General features: G+C 38.5%; 1 protein-coding gene across 5 annotated transcripts in view; it reads right to left on the reverse strand.

Moving 5' to 3' along the window:
- Window positions 1-2,448: 2,448 nt before the first annotated feature.
- Window positions 2,449-25,964, reverse strand: part of LOC121169058 (integrator complex subunit 6-like) — a 60,906-nt gene continuing 37,390 nt past the window's right edge. For 2 of the 5 annotated variants that reach the window (XM_040999519.1, XM_040999521.1), the window contains 12 exons: window positions 22,960-23,123; window positions 21,336-21,488; window positions 19,413-19,545; window positions 15,536-15,630; window positions 14,429-14,539; window positions 11,992-12,210; window positions 11,040-11,163; window positions 10,774-10,916; window positions 8,978-9,212; window positions 5,763-6,134; window positions 3,033-3,126; window positions 2,449-2,673 (listed from right to left, as the gene is read on the reverse strand). In XM_040999519.1, coding sequence (XP_040855453.1) covers window positions 2,565-2,673; window positions 3,033-3,126; window positions 5,763-6,134; window positions 8,978-9,212; window positions 10,774-10,916; window positions 11,040-11,163; window positions 11,992-12,210; window positions 14,429-14,539; window positions 15,536-15,630; window positions 19,413-19,545; window positions 21,336-21,488; window positions 22,960-23,123 — 1,952 coding nt within the window. In that variant the 3' untranslated portion in view covers window positions 2,449-2,564. The remainder of the gene's footprint in view (window positions 2,674-3,032; window positions 3,127-5,762; window positions 6,135-8,977; window positions 9,213-10,773; window positions 10,917-11,039; window positions 11,164-11,991; window positions 12,211-14,428; window positions 14,540-15,535; window positions 15,631-19,412; window positions 19,546-21,335; window positions 21,489-22,959; window positions 23,124-25,964) is intronic. The other 3 variants (XM_040999522.1, XM_040999520.1, XM_040999523.1) reach the window with 3 other exon arrangements.

A 25,964-nucleotide genomic window follows, 5' to 3' on the forward strand; every position in this document is an offset into this window, starting at 1 on the left:
TCTTAGTCATATGCAACAAGAGGCATTTCTAAAAACTACTACATCCTTTGTTTACATGTGTACAAACCTACAAGCTATCTTTTTGCTTGAGTCCCCTTCATCTCCTTAGCTACAAAAATAAAATGTATTACAATGCGTTAAACTCTATTTCTAAACCATTTAAGAAAAAGTCTGTCAAAGGTGATTGATTGTGTTTCAAACAGCAAAACAAGGAACAACCCCTGATGATGACCACTGGAATTTGCATCCCTTTTAGGAAAAAGTTTACAAAGTTGCTGACAACCAGGAAAACTTGTCTCATGTTAAGCAGAAATACGATGTTGTCATTGTCTTTAAAAGATTTCATACAGTTGAGGGAGATGGGCATGGGTAATACATGACAAGAGGTACTCCTTGTCACATGTTCCCTCAGCTGGTGAATTCATCCCTATTTGCTTTTGGGAGATTCTTTGAAGACTGCAAAATGTGGTGTAAAAGAAATGGTAGCCATTTTGTTATTCATATTCATTGTTCCTGAATTCCTGACTGACCTTTTGGTATGATCCAGCATCTGGACCTGCAGTTCTTCCAAGAAATACTGGAAACAATGAGGGAGAGCCTGTCAAAATCAAGTTCACTGCAATGCTGGAATAAAATTAATAGTTCACAATAGCCAAGTAGATGCTGAATCAGGAGAAAATCTGTTGAAACACAGTAGGTGAGCTTTGTGGAATTTTCCTTTGCCCAATCTGCCTTTTTAATAAAACGGCTATGATTTTGAAGATAGCAGCCTGTATTTCAACTATGAGAGCCTGTCTCTGGGGGAAGGAGAGTGAATCTTATCCATAAGGCATTATGTCTGTTTGAACTTGTCTAGGGGATTTCCAGGACACATACAAAGAATCAATTTCCTTTCTTTCAGCAAGGCAACATAGGCTAAGGGGATCCCTTAAAAGAGAGAAGTTGGCATAAAGAACATTTAAGGAAATATTGACTTCAAACTCTCAAATTTGGGCCTGGTGAAATAAGCGTAGCGGCTAAAATCCTTGCCTTGCATGCCAGAATCCCATATGGGCACCAGTTCTAATCCTGACAACCCCGCTTCCCATCCAGCTCCCTGATTGTGGTCTGGGAAAGCAGGTGAGGACGGCCCAAAGCCTTGGGACCCTGTACCCGCATGGGAGACCTGGAAGAGCTCCTGGCTTTGGACCAGCTCAGCTCCAGCCATTGTGGCCACTTGGGGAGAGAATCAGCAGATGGAAGATCTTTCTCTCTGTCTCTCCTCCTCTCTGTATATCTGACTTTGTAATAAAAATGAAATAAATCTTTTTTAAAAATACACAAAAGCAGATGGGGATGAATTCATCCACCTGAGGGAACACGTTATAAGGAGTACCTCTTGTCGTGTATTACCCATGCCCATCTCCCTCAACTGTGTGAAATCTCTAAAGACAATGACAACATCGTATTTCTGCTTAACATGAGACAAGTTTTCCTGGTTGTCAGCAACTTTGTAAACTTTTTCCTAAAAGGGATGCAAATTCCAGTGGTCATCATCAGGGGTTGTTCCTTGTTTTGCTGTTTGAAACACAGTCACCTTTAACAGACTTTCTTAATACATCTCCATTCTGTAAGTGGTGTTTTGAAGTTTAAGTAACATCTGTATCTGTTTCATTGTGAGACAGCTTCCTACAAAGAAACAACATCATAAGGAGTATACTACTGGTCATTTATCTCAACAATAATGAGGTTGTGTAAACCAATAAAATGATTTATTTCATATATACAAAGTTGACATCTCTTTGCACAGTTGAATTTTGTAAATCAGTACAAACATAACAATACTGCTCTATATAAACTTTTGTATAAACATGAAAGGAAATATACACATTATTGTTCTATTGCTTCCAAAGCACAGAATGCACAGGTCCACCTGAAAACTTTCTGTTGTCACATGCAAGAACAAGTGTCAGAGGCTGAGCTAGCCCCAAGTGCACTTTGTAAGGCCTTTAGACAAACACAAGAGAGCTGGAGGTAGATTGCTGGGGGACTCTCCCTTCCCCCCTGCAGAGAAATCAGTTACCTGAATAGCAGCTTTTTATTCTTAGATTGAAGCTCCCCTGAATATTGCAGGTTTAAAGGCACAACTGGGATTTACTGAAAACTGTTTAGCACACACGAAATCACCACAATTCTCCTGTCTATTCCTTCCTAAAGGATACAGCAAAAGCGCCAGATAGTGCACCACCTCCAGGGGGCCCCTAGTCACTCTGAAAATGCCTGGAATAGTACAATGCAAATGAGCGACAGCTTATATTACCTGTGGTAAAGGGGAGCAGCATTACCAAATTTAGCTTATTCAATAACGTCCCCTTCTTCAAATGGGAGAAGAAACAACAAACAACACAAGCAGAATAATACTTTTCGAGAACATTCTTAACATAAAAGTCTAGCTGTTTTTTTTTTTTCCTGTCAAATAAGAAAAACAAATGAGAAACTCTCCATTATTCTTATCCTCTGGAAGGCAGCTGTCCTGACCCACTTCATCCCGCAGGACCAATCCTGTTTTCTCACCAATCTTTGCATCAACATGATGATCTGCTATTGATGTGATTAACGCTGTTGAGAAGGTGGCAGGAATCTATTTTTTCAAGTACCTTCTCAAGATACTGAATTAAAACTCGTCTTTTAAATCTGAAAATAGATTTAAAAAAAGTATTAGCCAAAAGATGCTGAAAGCACTTATGATGTGCAAGACACTATGTGGGGAGACAAATGGAGCTTGAGGAATACATGGAAATATAAAATATGTCCTCATGGAAAGTCACAGAGTAGTAAATTCCAAGGTCAGTTGAAGCCTCAAGCCCCCATTCAGACTAGTTGCATAATGAGTGTACCCGGATGACATCAATCTAAGTACTCTGCAAGACAGTCTGAAATATAAGTGAGGACCAAGTTTTGTGAAAAGCGAGCCCGTTCCTCTATGTTCTGTGTCGAGGCTCAGTGCTCACTGACAAGCAAACAAAAGCTTCCAATTTTCTTGTTAAGCTCACCTTGCAGCTTCCTTGATGGTAAATTCAACAAACTGCTTCTTCATCTCCAGAGGTCCTTGCACTTCTTCAAGCAAAACGAAAATTCTTTCATACTCTAAAGATATTTTATACGAATCAGTACTTAAATATATATAAGACATAAAATGCATAAGTCATCCTCAGTAATCATTCATCATATGCAGAAATGTACATGTAGTTATAGTGTTTTAAATATGTATTTTGCTTGAAAGGCAGAATTACAGAAAAAAAGGACACACATACACACAGATCTTCCATCCACTTGGCTGCAGGATTGGATGTGAAACAATGGGATCCAAAACTGATGCTCATATGGGGTGCTAGCACTGCAGGCAGTGGCTTAGATTACTATACCATGGCACCAGTTCAGTTCTTAGAGTTTTCAAAATTTTATTTTAATTATTTGTATAGGAGATCCACCATCTGCTGGTTCACTTCTCCAATGCAACAGGCAAGGCTGGGCAAGCTGATGCCAGAACCCAGGAATTCTATATGGCTTTCCTATGGAAGTGGCAGGCACCCAAGAACTTGTGCCATCACATGCTGCCTCCAAGGTACGCTGTTAGCAGAAAGCTGGAATCGGGAAGGCTGAGGTCTTACACCCGGGCACTCTGAAATGAGATGTGTACATTTGGAGGGTATTTTAACCACTACACCAAACAGAAATTTTGGAGTTTAAGCACCCCAATCAACTCTGCTGCACATTGGGGCTGGTGTTGTGGTTCCCCTATGAACTAACTCCTGCAACAGTGGCATCACATACAGGTGCTGGTTCCAGTCCTGGCTGCTCTGCTTCCAATCCAGCTCCTTGCTAATGCACCTTGGAAAGCACGAGAAGATGAACTCAGTGATTAGGAGTCTGCCACTCATGCTGCAGATTCAGAGTTCTAGGCTTTGGTATCGCTCAGCCCTAGCCCATGTGGCCACGTGGGGAGAAAATCAGCAGATAGAAGATGTCTTTCTGTCTCTGTCTCTCCTCCCACTCTGTAACTATGCCTTTCAAATAAATATTAAAATAAAGTGGATAGAGCCCAGCGCCGTAACTTAGTGGCTAAAGTCCTTGCCTTGCACGCGCAGGGATCCCTTATGGGCGCCGGTTCTAATCCTGGTGGTCTCACTTCCCATCCAGCTCCCTGCTTGTGGCTTGGGAAAGCAGGTAAGGACAGCCCAAGGCCTTGGTACTCTGCACCCACGTGGGAGACCCAGAAGATGCTCCTGGCTCCTGGCTCCTGGCTTCAGATTGGCTCAGTTCTGGCTCAGCTCTGGCTACTGTGGCCACTTGGGGAGTGAACCATCAAACAGAAGATCTTCTTCACTGTCTCTTCTTCTCTCTGTATATCTGACTTCCCAATAAAAATAAATAAATCTTTTAAAAAAGTGGATAATGGAGCTAAAGGATGATTGTTTCCTAAAGAAAAATCTTCACATATCTACTAAGAAAACTTTTGTAAGCAATGATGAAATATTGTGAGTTGAATAATAGCTGACTAGTGTTGCTCTACACCCTAGAACTTGTAAGTTATCTTCTGTTGTGAAAGAGATTTGCTTTGCAGATGTGATTAACACTCCTGAGGAGAATATCCAGGTTTATGCATTGGGCCCAGTGTAATGACAAGGATCGAAGAATGATAGAGTTAAGATCAGAGTGACATAAGGAGAAACAAAGCTAACCAACACTGCTGACTTGAAGATGGAGAGTGGTGTCATAAGCCCACAAGTACAGGTAGCCTTTAGAAGCACAAAAAGGCAAGGAAATGGATTCTTCTTGGAGCTTATAGAACACTGGACTGTCAACATCTTCATTATAGCCCAGTAAACATAATGTCATTGTTTGGGTTTGTTTCAAGTAACAAATTTTGTGGTAATTTCTTTTAGCAGAAGAAATAAACTGTTATGAAAAACAAAAAGGAGAAAAATATGTATTTGTCCTTGTAAAAAGTATTTACTTTTATTTCAAAGACAGACTTGCTAACAGGAGAGACAGAGGGGGAAGGACCCCTGTTGGTTCACTCCCCAAATGGCTGTAACAACCAGAGCTGAATCCCAGGTCAAAGCTAGGAGCTTCTTCCAGGTCTCCTGTGTGAGTGCAGGGGCCCAAAGACTTAGGCCTTCCTCTGCAGCCTTCCCAGGTTACAAGCAGGGAGCTGGGTCAGAAATAGAGCAGCCACAACACAAATTGGTACCCAGATAGGATGCCAATGCTGCAGGCAAAGGATTAGCTTGCTATGTCATTACATTGACCTCTTTATTGGTCTTTTAAAGTGCCCCCAAATTGCTTTAAATTGTGTGAAAACTGTGAGACCAATACAATGGCATAGTAAGCCAAGCTTCTGCTTGTATCCTACATGGGAACTATACTTCAAATCCAACTCCTTGTTTATGTACCAGAAAAGCAGTGGGGGATGGCTCAAATCCTTGGGCCCCTGCACCCATGTGGAAGATGCTCCTGACTCCTGGCTTTGAACCTACCTAACTCAGGTCTTTACAGCCAGTTGGGGAGGAACCAGTGGGTGGATGATCTCTCTGTGTCTCACCTGTTCTCTCTGTAACTCTACCTTTCAAATACAAATAACATAAATCTCTAAAAATGTATATGAAACACACTCAATCTTCAAAAAAAAAATGAACTTCAAGAGGCAGCTGAAAACTATTCTGAACCACAGAATGAAAGGCACCTCCTACAGTTTTATTGATATCATTTTCTTAACTTACTTCGCCCAAACTTTCGAACTTCCTTCATTAGCTGATGTTTTATGTCAGCATTAATTCCTTGTGCCATAGCTGGAGTTATTTGTGTTCTATTTGACACGGTTTCAAAAGTTGATGGAACTGTAACTTTTCGGTCATCTCTGCAGAAATTGTGATTTTTGGCTTTTCCTACAGGTGCATTACCAACAGGCATGTGTGTCACCCCTTCTTTGCCAGGCCGAGTGAGGTCATCTGGTAAAGAATGTGGTAGGTTGTGGGGAAAACCATCTCTTGTCACACTCATCAGCTCTGGCAGGGCAGATTTTGGTGAGAATCCAACAGGAGGGCTTTGACCATTTTCCATCTTCTCCTCATGGGCATCGTGAGTAACAATATCTGGAAAGCAAAAAGAGATTGGGCTGTGAGGTGGATGCATTAAGTCAACCCCATAGGTGCATCTTTCTACTTTACAGTTTCAAGGAAATTACTCATCTTAAAAATATGCATTATTGACTTGAATGGCACAGTTAGAGATGGGAGAAAGAGAGAGAGAGAGAGAGAGAAAGAGAGAGAGAGAGAGAGAGAGAAAGATCTATCTGCTGCCTCATTCTTTACTTTTACTCAGTGGCCAAGGCTGAGTCAGGCCAAAGCCAGAAGCTTCTTCTAGGTCTCCAACACAAATGCAGGAACCCGATCTCCTGTGTTTCCTAGGCTTTTAATCAGAAGTGGAGCAGCTGGGACTTGAACCAACAACCATATGGGATTCCAGTCTTACAGATGGCAGCTTAATCTGAAATGCCACAATGCCAGTCCCAAAATTACTTGTTTCATAAATTGGGATGATCAACCAGAAGATTAGAGAGCCTTCAAATTGAGCTCAGGAAGATAATACAATTAAACCATCTTCTTCCCTTTCTGACACTGTGAACCTAGAGAAATTAAGAAAGACAACACAACTACTCAACAACCATTCGCAGATCCCTGGCATTCATTATTTAGTGTCAAGAGTGTTATGATTTACAAGTGGAAAAGCAGCAAGTCTCACATGACATGATGACTTTTCAAATTCATGTACAAGCTGACATGCTTCACTGAGCATGAAGTCAGAAAACTTGCAGGCATACCAACCTGCATCTTCCTTACATCATTGTTTTCCAGAAGTATTTATTTGAAAGGCAGACAGAAAAAGAAAGAATGAATGAGTAGAGAGAGAGAATCATTTATCGGCCAATTCATTCTTCAAATACTTGCAAGCAGCCTGGATTACGCAGGCCAAAGCCAGAGACTCCATCTTGATCTCACATGTGGGTGGCAGGAGAGAGGGATCCAAGTACTTGAGCCATTAACCTCTGTTTTCAGGTGTATTAGCAGGAAGCTGGATTGGAAGTGTAAGAGCCAGGATCCCACTGAGTACTCTAACATGGGCCTCTCAAGCAGCATTTAAACCTGCAGTACCACAATGGCCACCCCAAATGGTAACTTAACTGTTGCATGAGCACCCAGCTCCTACATCAAATATTCTGAGAAAACACAGATGTTATTTAGCTGAGCAATCTACTCCATCACCCCAAATTCCCATCTGTATAGGATCCTCCTCAAATTTCCCTTCTGTGTCAGAGAAGTGGGTTCCTTCTTTCTCCAAATCAAATGACTCAGTTTCCTGTGTTTCTCCTTTGTGCCACCCCTGTCTGGGCATCAACAGTCAAGAAAATGGAAAGAAATGTCCCCTGAAGTCATGCAATTCACATTCCAGGGAGGAGAGACAGGAGGCGCTATTGAGCCAACCAAAAAGCACAGCTGGACTTGAATTAGAAGGAAGCCGTGATGTGAGGGAGAGTAGCAGAGCATCACCCAGGACAGCCCAGGAGATGGTGGACATACAATCCAGGGATGCTGTAGCCTTTACAAACCCCACGGGTGTCATCAAACGCCACGGAAAAGGCTGCAAGTAGATCTGCTTCGGAGAAGAGTAATGTCAGAGGCTTAAGATGTTAGAAAACCTACACAGATTTGTGCGCTTATTAGACACCTAAATGGAGATGCCACGTTTGTGGTTATTTCCGAGTCTAGCGTTGAGGGGCAAGTTACACTCTAGAAGGATGAATGTTGGACTTGGTGAAAGACAAATAGAAAGTCCCAAAGCTACATGGGATCAGAGAGAAAGGGGCGGCAAGAAAGAAATCCTAGGACTGAATTTTGAGGTCCTACACTACTTAGAGGTGGGAAAGAAATGATGAAACCAGAAAAAGAGGATAACAAGGAATCATCATTAAAGGGAAAAGAAAACTGGGAGCTTGTGGTGTTGGGGACCCTGAGGTTTCTATATAGGAGAGAGTGAACAATGGTGTGCAATGCTGGTGACCTTGATTATTGCTGGGTGGGGGGTGGGGTTGGGAGGCAGATTCCATGCTTCCCTGGATCACAACATTAATTTCTCCATTAGTTACTGTGTTAGCTATTTGCTAAGTTACATATTAATTGCTGTTGATTATTATGCTACTACTACATAATTATAGATCTTTTCTCCTTGTATACCTCAAAAAAGTGAATGAAAAATGTAATTAAAAGTGTTTATTTCGGTGCAAAAATTTTTGAAGTGCATGAAAACAAAAGCTGTTTAAACAGCTCATGAAGATGTATACCATGAAATTATGCCCAGATTTTAAAAGTTTTTCAACAAAATAAATTTATTTTCAGCTGTCTTAACTACTGTGCCAAAGGTCTCTCCATACACTGATTTTTAATTCTATTTTCTCACAATTTTTTTTTAAAAGACAAAGGTATTCATTTATTTATTTGGAAAATGGAGTTATGGAGAGAAAGATTTCTTTCATCTGCTGGTTCACTCCCCCAGTGGCTGCAAATGGCCTGGAGCCAGGAGCTCAGAACCCCATTCAAGTCTCCCACGTGGGTGGGGGCGGGGTACAAAGGGCCATCTTCTGCTGCTCTCACAGGTGCATTTCAGGGAGCTGGATCAAAACTGGAGCAGTCAGGAGGCGAACTGGCATTCAGATGAGAATGCCAGCATTGCAAGCAGCAGCTTAACCTACAGCACCACAGCACTGGCCCCTCCACAAAGTTTTTGAAGTATTCTTCGAGAATTCCATGGGGCTATCATAGCTACAACACAGATGATGGAATAAACTCCTTACAAAAGAAACAAATACAAAGGAAAGTGAGATTTGTTAGTGTCTCATTCCTCTAGGAACCAAAAGGAAATCAGAACTACTACTTTATACCTGAATGTCCAACAGTAGATTTTATGAGGTTTGGATAAGATGGGAACCACAACGCTGAGGATGGCTCCTTTCCACCCACATGGTTAATTACAGGAGGCGGGGCTTGTGGTTTCCTCAACAGCTGGGACATGCTCCGCCTTCTCTTAGATGACATAGGATTATTGGGTTCTCCAGGACGCTTGACTTTATTTTGTGGCCCTGCCACAAACTCATCTGCTTCATCAATCATCATTCCCTAAAAAAAGGAAAAAGTTGACAAATTCCACTAAAGACTAAAATTAAAAATATATATATATAACAAAACTGTAAGCACTGTTCATATGCAAATGTGCTCAATCATGTAATATTTCATTAGTCATGGGCCAATCAGTTACCATGCCCCACATAAACTACATTCTCAGAAATTAAATAGGAACAAAACTATTAAAATACAAGGCCAAATGCACTACAACAGTGAGTCATTAAAAAGCTCAAAATCATCAGAAGGGATAAACCCACAACTACTGTTTTTGAAGCAGTACAAATCATTTTGCACCAATTCTTGGTAGGGGAAACAATTAGCTTTTTTTGTTCTTTTCTGTTTCAAATCCATTATCAAGAAACACTGGATAAAACTGTGTGGAATGCTATACATAGACGGTGATATCATTTCCTCCACCACCACTTCAAACATAGATTTACATAAATCTGTCTTGGTGCTGAGTAAGGAGGCTTTTCGCTCTGAAGCTTACAGATGAAAGATGAAAGCCAGCAATACATAAAAACAAAAGCCAGCTAAAAACTATCCACAGGCAACGAAAGAATTCGAGTCTCATTATTTGAATAGAATCAAGACAAATCACTTCTACAAATGATTTCCCACATAAACAGAATAGAGAAGGGAAAACATTTTTGCTGAACATTTAGTACATTCTTGATAATGTTCTAGACAATGTGAATGTATTACTTCACATAATATTCTGTACAGTTCTACCAAGTAAGTGTAATTGGTATCCTTACTGTCACGATGAGGAATTCAAGGCAGAGAAATAAAAATAAAAGCTCCAGTTAATTGAGGATTAGGGTGTGATAGAATACTTTTGAGTCCAGTTTTAATGTTATAGATATTATTGCATGTTCTAAGCCTTTAAACCAATAGTCTCCTTCATAAGATATAATCTCATTCTTCATGTTCCAATGGTAAAACTTTCCCTCCCTCTCTCTCTGACGCACACACACCCTTCAAATCTAGATTTGTAGTAGGACAATTCAAATTGGCAACATCACCTAGTATTTGATAGTTCTCATCACTGCCTAACTAGGCCATAGCAAACCTGAATCATAAAAATATGTGAAATAAATAGACGTCTCAATAGTTTTAACACTAGCATGTGAAGCTGGGGAAGAATATAGCCTCTTCAATCAGAAAGATGTGCTTTCAAAGCCTGGTTCTTACCAGCTAAGTCACTATGCCACAGGGTAAGTCATTTGACCACTTTAAAACTTTGCCCCTTCTCATTAAGGAGCAGACAGCAACATCTGCCTCACAACACAACTGCAACATCAGATGCCATTATTTAAAGCACCATTACAGTATCTACTCGGCAGTCGATAAATGGCAGCAATTATTTTATTCAAGCAACACACTTCTGCATATAAAGTCTCCCACTTGTCATCTCTGAAGAGCCATGGTGTGAACCTTAGCTTTTTAACAGACCAAGAGCTTCGGATTTATGTTCATCTTGCTGTTAAAAAAAAAAAAAAAAAAAACTTGCAGCAAGGATATAATAATTTAGATATAGGAATTGGTGTTGTACCTTCTTATCTTGTTTAAATGGGTTGCCAAAAGTGTGCAGTCTTTTCGGTTGATCTGGGTCAATCTCTCGTAGTGGAGAAGCCAGAGTCTTCAGATACTCCTGATAGTTGCCCATTTGGGCAACTGGAACACTATGAAGGGCATCTGCAAGGTCACCAGGAAAAAGAAAGTGATGTTCTAAACTACCTACTCGTTCTGTGACTACCTTCATGGAAGCCACACATGGTATTTTCTCAATCAACAGAGGGTACTTCGCTGCTCAGTTACCTTCATCTTGTCCAACTATGAACTTGTGTACTTTCAGTAGATTTGATCTCATTCTGGTTAACTGGTCTAAAAGATCTCTACGTGGAATATCATAAGCATTTCTATACGTCTGAGGTTTCAAATCCTATGTGAAATGAAACAATTCCGTTTACTCCTGAGGCATTTAATATAGAAATACAGTACTTCACATTCTTAAACTTTTCTTGCAGAAAGCAATATCCAATACTACTGAGTACATCAGAGTTTTCCTGGTAGAAAGTTCTCACTGTCTCGATTTCTACATATCCAAACCAATTAGGCATCAGAAACATCTCTTTTCATGTATCATTTAGATCTCGCGAGATTTAGGCCTGTGGCAGCTTGGCAGGACATCGAGTCCTCTGGCAGCCACGGCAGTGAGCGGCTGGGATTCCCTCCCTACCCCCCAGGAAGGTGATAACTAATTCTGCAATGAATACAGCTGGCAGGAAGCCTCTGGCAGCACATTAGGCATGGCCCCGAGGCCACACTGTGTCCAGGTTGCCCACAGCCAGTGATGGAGAACAGCTGAATCACCAACTCTGCCCAACAGGAAGCTCCTCTAAAGGGAAGCCTGGTGTCAAAGGTCCCTGTTGGGATAGCAGCAAAGACTGTCTCCCAACTGTGTCAATGCCTGCATCACTTCACACAGCCTTCCGTCTCCTTCCTCTCAAAGGCACGAGATCAGCACTGACGTCTGTGTCTCTGCGTACCCCAGCTTTCTGGCACCTTCATCTTCATAGACTGTTGTCCCCCAAACATGTACATTTAATTCCATATTGGCCTCTACCGGCAGGACAATGCTCAACCTGGTCAGTTAGCAGCTCATCATGCCAAAGCAGGATTGTCATTTTTTGAACTCAAAGAAATATGGAAGACAAAATGTATGTATCAGGCAAGTTCAAAACATGAAATGACTTGTATTACAATTTACCTTGTTTAAAAGCCCTACTTGAAAGCCAGCAAATTCTTTGGTATTAAATTCTGTCAGTCTTGGTGCAGTTTCCCCTGTGATTTCTTTCAATAGCTTTCTAAAGTTTGTATTGTGAGTCAAGGGCACACCACCTGTAGAATGATTTTTCACTCTGATTCCAATTTCCTGGGGAGGTTTCTTCCCCACTGATGCTAGTATTCGTTCTGACTCTAGTTTGGTCTAAAACGAAAGTAGATAGTATGTTATGAAAATATCTACATTATCACTGTCATTTTTTACTACTTAAGAAAGACAGTATTTTAAGAAACCCACAGAAAAACTTTCAATTGCAAATCACAGGAAAGTGGATAATTAAACTTTTCCTGTGCCTCTGTATTACCACAGCAAAGCGAGATGGGCTAGAAAGATAAATAAAACCTTTTTTCCTTATCTAGTGCCAAAATTAGGATTAAACTATGGAAAGAATGGAAATCATAGGAAAGAATTTCACTCAAGGACATCTAAAAACACATTTTGTTACTGTAAAATCTGGTCAGAGTTAATATTAATTTCAGATCCAGGAAAAAAGTTCAAGATTCTATACTTATAAATGTAAATTAGCTCTCAAATTTAGATTACACAAAGTGGCAAAATATCTGAAAAAAATAATCTGCTTATTTCTAATATAGGATTATAAAAAAGTTATAGAAGGTGATAGTTAACAGATTATGTAAAGAATTTGTAATGTGAATTCCATAAGTATCTTGCTAACTTACAATGCAAAATCCTATCATATGGCTTGATATTGTTTGCGTGAATATTATAGCAATACATTTGGCATACTGTGTGTTTTACTTATATGTGAGATAGTTCAAGGAACATTGATGACAGAGTAATTAAATGAATAGCAAATAGAACTATAATAAATTAGTAATGATTTTCTCTTTCTCTCTAAATCATGGAACTCCATCAATGTCCAGTAAGCCCAAAATAAGTTTAGATTTTTTGTGGTTTGGCCAGAGACATTTATCAATTTCTCTAAAAACTAGAATTAAGTATGTTTGTTAACTGCCAAAATTCTTAATACATGAAATATGAGATGAAGATTCTGTTTTCTTAAATGGTCTTGAAAGTTCATATAGACAAATGTTGGCCCCCAAAAGTTCTAGAACTTTTATTATTTTCAACTCTGTTCACTTTCTTCCTTGAGGTCAAACCCTGCTGAGACAGCCTTAAAGGCCCAGGGTAAACATTAAATAGAAATCATACAAATCAATAGATTAATAAATAGATAAATAAGTAACCAAACCAAAACATTTATAACAACAAAAGAAAATCCATTAGCAGAGAGGAAAAAGCAATAAGGGACACTCAGTAGATCATGAATCTACCAAGATTTTGACTTCACTTTCTCTTGTATTTCTGAGCACACTGGACTGGTAAGAGCTAGTAAGCTCTAGAATAATTTTTTTTTTTTTTGGCCAGTTCCTAGCAAGGTGTGTCAGCATCTCAGTTGTGGAGTTTTTTTGATCCTTTAATGAAATCTGACACTTTGCTTGCTACTGTCTGTTTTGAAAAGCCAAACTTCCAAACATATTTGACTTTAAGCATTTTAATCCCTGAAAATGTAACTGTAGTTTCCTACTTGGGAACACATTTATGCATGCATCTGTCCTATTAGATAATTTGCCTTGAAACAAAACACATTTGTATAGCAGTAAGGCTCTACCCTCAGTAATTCTGACATTTCTACTCAGCAAGAAAGGGCTAGGGAGAGGTGAGAAGTATGACAAGGAGTGGTGAGTGGAGGATGAGGTACTAATAGAGAGGGGCAGGCAAGGGACAAGGTGAATAATGATAAATGAGGTGGGGCTATACAGGCATAGCTGCAGGGCAAAATGAGAGGAAGTTGAACTCCACTCTTCAGGTCTCCTGAGGCCCCATTATGCTCCAGGAGGAGGAATACTGGTCTCAGCTGTCCACACTCCAGAGGAAAGCATATGACCGTTTGTCCAAGGGCCAGCATGTGAGTGTGTGTCTGAAAACCAATTTCAGGCAAGCCAGTGAATCGCACTATGCCTAAGTGTGCTGGCCTACAAGAGGGAAATTCTCTAGCCCAAAGTGATTGGAGAAGAAACTAGGTTGAGAACAGGCAAAACGTGACCCACGAGAGAATTTTATTAAGCCTCTCCCCCTCTTGGGCCACGAGCAACCAGCTTGAGGGTAGAACAAACTGGCAGGCAAAAGGAAAAATGGCACAGCATCAAATGATACTGACAGACCTTTAACTGTAGTTAAATGTTTAAGCTAGAAGCCATAGAGAATCACATTATTATTAATTCATAGAGTGTAGAGATATATACACATTTAATTTGAGAAATTACAATTACACTAAAGAATAAGGAAATGCACTTCCGAGGGCAAAGGAGTTTTGTTTGTTTGTTTTTACCAATACTACCTGTTGGCTGAGTTTTTTAAGGTAAGAGATAACACTGTAACTAAGTCCACAATCTAAATTATCTGATATCAGATTTGGAGCTCCCATCATCCTTAGTGCTTTCTTTAATGGCTATAAGGAAACAAAATACACAACAGTAAGAATAGAATAAATCTTAAAATACTCAAAGTTCAGCTATAGGAGGCAAAGGGACATGATTCATTTCTTAGAAGTCAAGGTGCTGCACATAAAACCAAACATGGAACATTAAAAAGTGGCAATGAAAATAGCAGAGAAATAAGAAGCAGAAAGTAAAAAAATCAGAAGAGAGTGGGCTAAGAAGAACAACAGCAAATTCAAACAGGTAAATTGCTTTCAGTCTTAATCCCCACGTCATAAAAACATTTAACATTGTATCTTATTGTGCACCCCATTCCTGTCATGATAAATACCAACACACCAGTTTCTCCTCCCAGTGACACCATTGGTATAATTTAAGACTCTGTCATGTCATCTCTAGAAACTTTTCTTAAAGTTACCATATTAACCTCTGAAATAGTTCAGATAATCTTGCTTTAGATTATACTACCAATTTAAAATGATCATGAATACTCTCCTGACTATAAAAATAAAAATGAGGCCAAGTAATTTTTGGATGTTGCCTATCATTTCTTACATTTCATGCTCTATCTAAAATACATTTAACAATCAATAAGCAGCTGTAGTCTCCTTTTTCATGGGGAAATCCCACAGAGAATGTCTAGAGTCACAAAGGAAAGTTGATGTCATATACGAAAAAGATCTGTTCTTAAATTTCAAACTTCAATTTTATAAGCCTCGCTTCAGTAAGACAAACATAGATGTGTTTCACATGAATAGATAGATAAATAAATAAACAAACAAATAACCATGGCAGGGAAAAGAAATAAAATAGAGAAAGCAGTTCCTTTTTTGTGGCACCACTTCATCTCCAAACTTTTACACATGATTGGAGAAGACAATGATGACACAAATATTTGTAAAATTAAAAAGATGGCTTTCTTATTGCATGGCAAAACTGATTCATTGGCATTTCTTAGGACAACAATCATTGATACAGTTTATGTATATATACACAGAAATACATACTAATAAGTAGTATGGAGGCAGAGTTTTTAAGTAGCTGTCAAAAGCCTGTCGCCACTTCAGATTTGGCTTAAGCTTGTGAACTTTAAACAAGTCATCTGGAACAGAAAACCAAATAAAATATTACATTAAGCTAGTCCTAACTTCCAATATTTACATTAAGCAGTTCACATTTTGATATTTCAGATTGGAATTGCACTAGATAAAATTGTCACTGTAGTTTATTGGCTTTTGTAATTTCTTGCACTATTTACCAAAATTATCTGCAATATTTTTGTAGAAAATAAGTTCTTGAGTTACACATTTTTCTTCCATCTTTGATACAAATAGAATATCAAATATGATTCTGATTTCCTTGAGATATTTCTGTAAACCATTATGTGTTGATAACACTATTGTAGTAATTTTCACCTAAGGATAGGAATCCATGGGTCCCTGGTTGATAGAATAACTTTTATTTTTTCATTTAAGCATAGAGGATGCTATACTTTGTGCTAGAAGGTCAAGGTAAGAGAGTTTATCAAGTATATGAGAACAAAAGCTAAGCCTTAAATTTCTGAGCAACCATGGGTAATCCTTAAACTCTATTTCAGATTTTCCTTAAGCATCTCATCCTTTTTGAACCAGATCTCTCTTTCATCATTTCTTTGGTTTCCATAGTCAGTATGCTCCTTGAGTACCATGTTCTGTGATATACCTGAATTTATTTAGCTTAAATAAGCAAACATTTCTTATCTTTTCATAATTAGCTTTAATTATTCTAACAAACCAGGTACATTATGTACACTGCATGAAAATGCATGCAATTTCTCTAGAACTGAGCTGCATCCCCCCCAAATGTATGAAACATCTCTTTACTTCTTTCCAAATATAAGAGAAATATTTTAATATAATAATTCAAAATTGATATCCCCAGAAATAAATATGAATCTGCTACAGCTATAGTATATATACTAAAGATACTATAAATCTATCCTGTTTTGCCTTATTTCTTTGGATTTTTTTTAGTTCTTGTTTAAAAATGTTTTACTTTCAGAAACAAAACTATCCCAATGCCATGTGTCTAAGTTCTCTGCAAACAGGACTATGTGAAACTCTTAATGGTTACCTATGGAAAGCAACTAGACATTTTCTTCTTTTTACAGATATATAATCAATTATTCTCATTTTGGTGAATTCACAAGATCATAAAATGCAGTGCTTTGTTTTCTGATTCCACTTGTTTTGTTATTAGACAAATTCCTGGCTCACTGCAGCAAACAGGTCTTCTAACGATCATTGATTCTAAAAATCACAGAAGTGGTGGGGCTCAACAGCCTAATTCTCCACCTGCTTCTGCTGGCATCCAAGGTGGGCATCAGTTTGTATCCTGGCTGCTCCAATTCCAATCCAGCTCCCTGCTGGTTACCTGGGAAAACAACAGAGGATGGCCCTTGGGACCCTACACCCATGTGGGAGACTGGAAAAGGCTTCTGGCTTCACATCTGCCTAGGTTTGGATGGAAGATCTCTCTCTGTCTCTCCTCCTTTTGTAAAGTCTACTTTTTAAATAAAGATAAATAAACCATTACAAGTTAAAAATCAAAAGACTGAAAGGTAACCAATTGGATTTCTATTTACCAACAGTGACTATATAGATAAGACCAATAAAAAGATTGTACCATTTGTAATCACTTAAAAATGCAGACAGGGAATTTGATGCAGTGGGTTAAGACACCACTTGGGATGCCTATATTCCATATTTCAGTATTGGAGTGCCTGGGTTCGAGTCCAGCTTTGCTCCTTATTCCATTCCTTGCTAGTAATGTTGATCATCTTTTCATATACTCATGGACCATCTGTTAATCTTTGGAGAAACGCTATTGAACTTCTTTGCCCATTTTAATCGACGCATTTTGTCGCTTTTGTTGTTGATAGGAGTTATTTATATATTTTGAGTATTAGCCCCTTATCAAATATCCGATTTGCAAACATTTTATGCTATGTCATTGGTCACCTTTTCTTTGTTGTACACTTTGGTGAATATAAGGTTTACATCTGATATAGCCTCATATGTCTAGTTTTGCTTTTGTGGTTTATACTTTTTGTGTCATCTCTTTATGTATTATCTATCACAACTGTATGTGAACTTACAATTATCTCAAAATAAAAAGTATGTAGGGTGTGGCACAAAGGCTCGATGGCTAAATCCTTGGCTTGAATGTACTGGGATCCCATATGGGCACCGTGTCCCGGCAGCTCCACTTCCCATCCAGCTCCCTGCTTGTGGCCTGGGAAAGCAGTCGAGGACGGCTCAAAGCCTTGGGACCCTGCACCCACATGGGATATCGGGCTCCTGGCTTCAGATCAACTGCTCCATTGCCATTGCGGCCACCTGGTGAGTGAATCAATGGATGGAAGATATTTCTGTCTGTCTCTCCTTCTCTTTGTAAACCTGCCTTTTCAATTAAAGAAAAAATAAATCTAAAAAAATTATGTAAAGGAGTATAGAATAGTATTTGTCTTCTGTTTCTGTTATGTTTCACTCAATGTAATCTCTTCTAGCATAGTGCCTACAGTGAACAATATTGTATTGATTAGTTAAAAATGTACTAATAGAATAGATCTTATGTTAAATACTCTTATCATAAATAAACAAATAAAATGGGCAAGGATAAATTTTTGAAATGACAGGCGATTTTATGTATGTATGCCTATCTCCAATATCGTCAAGTTGTATACATTAAATTTACACATACAGCTTTTTATGGCAATTATACTGCAATAAGTGCATCCAAAAATATCCTTGAAAAATAAAAAAACAATACTGATAATAGTTTCAGTGATGTTATCTATTATAATATCTTCATTTTATAGCTGTAGGAAGTGAAGTCATACGTATATTTAACCAAAGAGACATAAACCACAAAATTAACTTTATTGGTAGTCTTACTAATCTCAAAGATACCTTTATGTTTAAGTTAGACACAACATAGAAGGTAGCTTCAAACTGGACTAAAATAAAATAGGTAAGCTATTAAAATATCATATGTTTATGATGACCTACTCTTAAACTTTTAAAGTCTCAATATTTATAATTATTACATATTCAATACATTTAATGTATATATATTGTGTTTATAATACTAAAATCTTGGGCTTTAAACAGTCATACAAAACCTTAGTGAAGATTTGATTATTTTAGCAAAAATCAGGAAATTCCACTTGATAAAAACATGCACAACTTTATAATTAGAAGGCTATTACACAACATTGTATTGCTCTAAATAGATGTGGCTCTTCAAGAGAGGCTCTCCACACACGTGTTCAGTAGTATCTGAGAACTAGCTTCTTGAAGTGCTCCCCTCACAGTTTTGCCAGGGAAACCACAGTTGGTACAGCAGATATTGCAGAATTTACTCTTGTGCCTGTTTCCTTAATTCGTTACCCTCCCTAAAATAGATGTCTCAACAGCATTTAGTATCCTGGGCAGAAAAAAATGCAAGCTGATATTGCCATCAAAGTTCTATTTTTAAAGAAAAACCATCAAATCACTGGAAAGCTAGCCCGAATCAATGGGATGTTTTGGTCCAAATGAGTCTATGAAAAAGCCAAGTACATTTCATACCAAGGGAAGAGTGCGCATAGCAATATGAAACCTAAAGAACAGCATAAGGAGCATACACTACAAGTCAAGGGTATCTCTTTATTTGATCTAAAAAAAAGCAACTAAAGGAAAACAATAAAACATATATGTGCAGAATCTATCCTTTTGAAACAGTTTTTAGATTTCTGTCTATCCTGGTATCAATGAATCTTTGATTTTATTCAGAATGTTTCCTCCACTGTTTTTCATTGTTGTATTTTAGAGATGATTAAGTGTCACTATGCATTTTACTTACCTAAAAGAGGAAGTAAAACTGGGTAGTTGTAAGGCATCACAAAGAGGTTTACACAAGTTAAAGTGGTACTGGCTTTTAAATAACCAAATGGAAACCCAAGTTCATTGTACTTCCCGCTGCTAGTAACAAATACCTGAGAACATGAAGTAGTGTACAGTTAGGACAGTAAGGATTTTATGTAAAACCAAACCCATAGCATCAGTTCATTGCAACATTACCGGCAGAGAAAGAGTGCTGTTAGCCTCTGCTTATGTCAGAATATACCATATATTAAATACAATGTTCACATTTATTTTCTTTATATGTTATTTAGGAAATAAGCAAAACTATGCAATCACAGACCACAACATAAATACCCAAACATATACCTGGTTAGCAAAATGGAAAACATAAGTTGAAATATCATTTAGTAACAATATTCATTAAGACAAATTAAGTTCTTAAATTAATAAAAGTGTAGCTTTTTAAAAATTCATTTATTTTAAAATCAGAGTGCAGAGGACACCTGGTACCACAACAGAGGATGGAGGACAGAACAAATCAATCAACTACCCAGGCCAAGTGGTGGCAGTGAATAACTGGACAAATGGAGATTTGCCAACTATGTCAACTGGTAGATTCTGGAGAGCTTTCACTGTGCTTGGAGTGTAAGATTGGCAGTAATTCAGAACTGTTGAATGAGCAGGACCCTCAGAGCATGCCCCAATTCGGGGACCCTAGGGTGATGTCAGGTGTCTGCTCTCCATCCCAGGGTGCAGAGGTGTTTCAGAGGCTGGGTGTGGCTTCTCTCCTTGCCTCTCCCCTTCCCTCAGAAACAGGAAGGAAAAAAGGAGAATGTGGAAATGGTGATTTCACTCACCTTCCTGTAGCCCTTGACCCTAATCACCTATGTAAAAATCATCAAAAATAAAAATAATAAAACAACAATAAAAACCAGAGTTACAGAAAGGTGGATAGAGATCTTCCATCAAGTAATTAACTTCTCAGATGGTTGCAACAGGGCCATCTGGACCAGGATGGAGCCTGCAGCCAAGCACTTCATCTGGGTGGCAGAGACCTAAGCACTCTGCTGTCTTCCTAGACCATTAGCTGGGAACTGAATCAGAAGTTGAGCAGCTGGGATATGAACCAGCACCTGTATGGAATGCCAGTGTCACAGGCAGCTGCTTTACCTGTATGCCACAATGCCAGGCCCAGACAATAGGCTTTCAGAAAATGGAACATTACAAAAATAAAGCTGAGGGGTGGCCATTGTGGCGCAGCACGATTAAGCTACAATTTGAGATGCCTGCTTCCCGTGTCAAAGTTCCCTAGATGGGAGTCTATCATTGCTTCTGATCCAATTTCCTACTAGTGAACATCCAGGGAAATAACAGGTGATGATGGCTCAAATACTTGGGTTTTTGTTTACTCCTGTGGGAGATTCAGACGAGGTTCTGACTGACCCAGTCCCACAGCTGTTGTGGGAGTTTGCTGAATAAACCTGTAGATGGAAGATCTCTGTCTCTCTCTGAGAGAGACAGAACGAGAGACAGAGACAGACTGTGCTTTTCAAATAAATACAGCATCTGTTTAAAGGATTATATAAACTAAGGACTGAGAACCTTGCTCCAGCTCTAGAAGCCATAACTAAAAAGAATTATGTTCTGCAATTAGGAATTCTTAGCCTGGGGCTCATAGACAGGCTTGATGGGGGAATAAATAAATATATGAAATTTCTTCATACTCCGGTGCCTTCTCTGATGCCTTAGATAGTAATGTAGGATGTGATCATTTCTATTGCGGCCCTACTGCTAATTTGATAGCATTGCAAAAATAGTGTTAACAGATTTAATCTAATTATTTGCACATTAACTTTCAACATTTCTTAAAACAAACTCCAGTGCAGTTACAGACATTTGGCTAATAGGAAAGGATAAGTACCTGCCAGCAAGTATGGGGAGACTTTCGTTCCAAGATGTATTGAGTTAAAGGCGAAGGTTCAAGTTCATATTTGTCAAAGGGTAGTTTGTCTATTACCATTGGTTCACAATCTATACAGGAGAACTTCACAATAGGATGAGACGTTCGTGGAGGCTAAAAGAAAGGAAAGGAAGATATTTGGTCATATATCAAACAAGCCACATATTTTTTCACAGTAATTTGCAAGCCCCTTTTATATTTTGCTATGTCATCAATAAGATACAAACTAATGTTTTCAGAAAGATTTACTAGACTTCCAGGAATCGCCAATAGCTTTTGTGAGGAAGAAGGGCTTAGAATTTTTAAAAGATTTATTTATTTGAAAGGCAGAGTTACAGGGGGAGGGGCAAAAGAGAAGCAAACCAGGAAGGAGCAAGGCAGGGAGGAAGGCACAGAAGAGATCTTGCTTCTGCTAATTTGCTCCCTAAATGGTCTTAGTGACGGGCTGGGACTGGCCAGACACAGGAGCTTCCTCAGTGTCAGCCACATGGGTGCAGAGGCACAAATACTTGGGCCATTTTCTGCTACTTTTCCAGGTGCTTCAGCAAGGAGCTGGATCTGAAGTGCAGCAGTTGGGATCTGAACCAGTGTCTTATATGGGATGCTGGCATCACAGGCGATAGCTTAACCGGTTGTGGTAGAACAATAGGCCCTAAAAACTCAGATTTTTTTTTTTAATCTCTATCATCCATTGGGAAGGGGAAAGATAAATTACAACACTAATAATTAATAAAAAGTAAAACCCTCTTTCAACATATTTAAGAAGCCATTAGGATCCATAGGATTAACCCTGGATTTCACATCCATTTTTGCAACTTCCAAGCTCCCTTCATTCCATTATAGCATGAGGTCACAGATAGCTCAGATGTTGTTGGAGAAGAAGACCAATACTAAGTTTGTCAAAGAGAATTTTGTTCTAAGTGCTGGTCACACCCACATGCTTGCCATGACTAGCTGGAGATGGGGATACTTTTGGGGAGTTGGAATAGGCCTGCATGCTTGGGTACAAGACCATATTAATAGGGAAGCTATTTTATTAATAACTTTAGTTTGGATGATCAGAGAGTCCTAGAGAAAGAAAGATGGACAGCAAGGGCAATATAAGAAGACAAAAAAAAAAATGTCTGTTCATGTTCTCTGCCTATTTCTTAACTGGATGTTTGTTATGTTGCTGTTGAGTTTCTTGAGCTCTTTATAGATCCTGGATATTAATCCTTTATCAGTTTTACATAATCTGCAAATACATTCTCTCACCAACTAGTCCACTTCTCAAATGTCCACAACAGCTAAGGCTGGGCAAACCCAAAGCCAAGGATTACGAATGTCACTGGGGTCTCACAGCTGATTGGTAAGGACTCAAGTCCTTGAGAAATCATCTGAACCCTCCCGGGGTTTATATGCTAGCAGGAACTTGAAATCAGGAGTGGAGTAGAGTCAAATCAAAGTACTTGGTTATAAGATGCGAGCATCCCAAAGGTCACCTTAACTACCATGTCAGATGCCCACCCATATTCTAAAATTTTCACTGTGATTCGAGGATTGAAATCCCAGAATAATGTTTACCATTTTGTTTCATGACACTTACTAGTGAAGGTAAATTCTGATCTGGCCAAAAGGATTCTGGAATCGGCCAATGTCCAACAGGAACACCAGTTTTAGAGTTAGGTCGTACATAAATGAGTTTATGACAACTATGCCATGGCTGAGCAGCAAATGAATTGCTTGGCCTTGATGAATCCATAAGTCCATCTAAAAGTTAAACAAGACATATACTGTCATGATTTTTTTTATAGCTGTTTACTTATACAAATTTTCAAGTTAAAAAAATTAGTAAATGAAACAAAACATATTTCACGGAAAATGGACAAGGAAAATTTTCTAGTAAGACTTCTAAATATTTTCCCTAACAACTCTTTCCATCTAATCCATCCTCTCTAATCCAAAATCTAACGTAAGATTATAGTTATACTAAAATTATTGTGAAACCAGTTTTAAATTTTATTACACTTCAACACATACAATACCTGAACACATCAAGACAATGGTTATTTTTAAAGAATAAGCAAACTGTGTAAATGAAATCATCTATTACCTGGTGTGGTGTTTACATTTTTGAAATCTGACAAAACAGATTGCAAATTCCATTTATGCATCAGGGTGCTTCGAAAAGTATGGAAAATTAAGCAATTAAGTTTATATTGGTGCAAAAAGTTTTAAATCTATTATTAGGTTTTTTAATCATAAAGTACACTCCCATAAACTTTTAGAAAACTCTTTGAATGAATAGATTTCAACATTTTTGCACCAAAATCAACCTACTATTTAATTCCATCTCAATGTACTTTTTGAAATACCTTATGTCTGTTCTCTTCCCAATTAGATCATTTTTAACTGAACAAATAGAACCAAGACCACAGAGACAAGATAAAAATTGTTCAATTCTCTTCAGTGTAGAAAGAGCTACTAGAAAAAAATACACACACACTCTATATAATATGTGTACACACACATACTCTATGTATTGGGGAGCAGGAACAAAAAGCAGTCCTTAAAGCAGTATCCTGCTGAATAATGTATGCAAAATGAATTTAAATTACTTAAACTGCATATTTCATTAGTCCTCACTCCCCAAAAATAAGCATGGTAAGACAGTTATATAATCTTTTATATGATGATTTATCAGCATAAATTATTTGTAAAAGAAATGCTTCAACCATTTGAGTCTCACATTTCTTAAATTACCAGTCATTTGATTTACTTATTCACGAACTGCTTTACCAGGGAGCTACTTAGACCACAATATTTTAGACCAGGTTTGATGACAGCTAGGAAAAATGATGTAACAGCTTTGAAAGATTCCTTTGCGGCCCGGCGCCATGGCCTAGCGGCTAAAGTCCTCGCCTTGAATGCACCAGGATCCCAGGTGGGCACCGGTTCTAATCCGAGCAGCTCCACTTCCCATCCAGCTCCCTGCATGTGGCCTGGGAAGGCAGTTGAGGACAGCCCAAAACCTTGGGGCCCTGCACCCATGTGAGAGACTAGGAGGAAGCTCTTGGCTCCTGGCTTTGGATGGGTGCAGCACCGGCCACTGTGCTCACAGGGGGAGTGAATCATCGGACGGAAGATCTTCCACTTTGTCCTCCTCTCTGTATATCTGACTTTGTAATAAAAATAAATAAATCTTTAAAAAAGATTCCTTTGAAGTTGATCTCACAAATCTGAAGATGTGTGTTTTTCTGATAAAAAGTTTATTTCTCTCATTAGAATCTGAAAGTTAAGAACTGTGAAGGAAGGAGAATTACACCTAGAAAGACAAGCTGAGCTATTTACATGAAACAAAATTCCACTAGCATTCAATATGAAAGTTGCTGATTCAAGTTAGTGTAGGGTACACAAAATTCTCGACTGCATAGTCAATTGATAGCAATATAAGTTGTCCTGCCAGTATGACTGACTTTAAATAAACTGTGAAGGCACACTGTTATATAGGGAAGGAGGATCTTAAGTTAGGAATCTGAGAAATCTCTAAACCCACATGTAAAAATGTGTGTTTCTATATATGTGTGTGTGCGTGAGTGGCCACGTGTGTGTTTTTATAGGGAAGTGGGTCTATGTTTTTACAATAGCTTCTCAAAGGGATATGAAAAAAGAGCAAGTAAATAAATAAATAAATAAATAGGCCAGGAAACAGAATCCATTGCCTCAAGAATGTGTAGCTTTCTGCCTTGCACACTCACCCCTTATGGTTTGGTTAAAGTAATAAATAATGTGTGAATCAGACTACATAATATCATAGTATAAATCATAATATGAATATATCCATATACACGGGGACTTCAAAAATAATCCATGGAAAATGCATATTATGAAGTAATTAGGTATATGTATCTAATTTTTGCACTGTAATAAACATACTCTAATTTTTAAAAAATTATTTGAAAGACGGTGGGGGGGGGTGGCTGTTCCATCTACTGATTCACGTCCAATATGGTCACAATAAGTGGATCTGGTCCAGGCTAAACCAGAAGCAAGCAACACAATCCACGTCTTCAATGTGGGCGACAGGGACTTAAGTACTTGAGCCACCCCCTGCTACCTTCCTAGGCACATCATTAAGAAGCTGAATCCAAAGCAGAACAGCTAGTGCTTGAACCGGTACCTCAGTATGAGGTACTGGCATTGGAAACTGCAGCTTAACCCACTGTGCCACAATACCAGCCTCGAAACTTATCTTTTAGTTTCATTTTTCTATGAACTTCATGACGTTCTTTACGTCTAAATGTTCAATTTCCTGACAACTTTACTTGAAGAACAAGGTTCTGCAGTTAAAACGTGGCCTAGAATATATGAGTATATAATCTTCTAGATTATATAATTAGTCCCTGGGTAAACATTCACAACCTTTTTCTAAGGATGGTAAACTAACACTGAACATGAAGATATGTGGCACTTAAAAGGTAAAAATCAGATTACTACTTTAAGTGACTAATCATAGTTAATTTCAAGAAATATTCTGAATAGAAAGGTGAATGAGTCAGTATCATCCCAAGATTGGAATCAGGGAATTATAAGTTGGACTGTTGAAAGGAG

Source organism: Ochotona curzoniae, unplaced genomic scaffold (genome assembly GCF_017591425.1).
Source record: "Ochotona curzoniae isolate NIBS_2020 unplaced genomic scaffold, NIBS_Ocur_1.0 scaffold_1852, whole genome shotgun sequence".
Lineage (NCBI taxonomy): Eukaryota > Metazoa > Chordata > Mammalia > Lagomorpha > Ochotonidae > Ochotona > Ochotona curzoniae.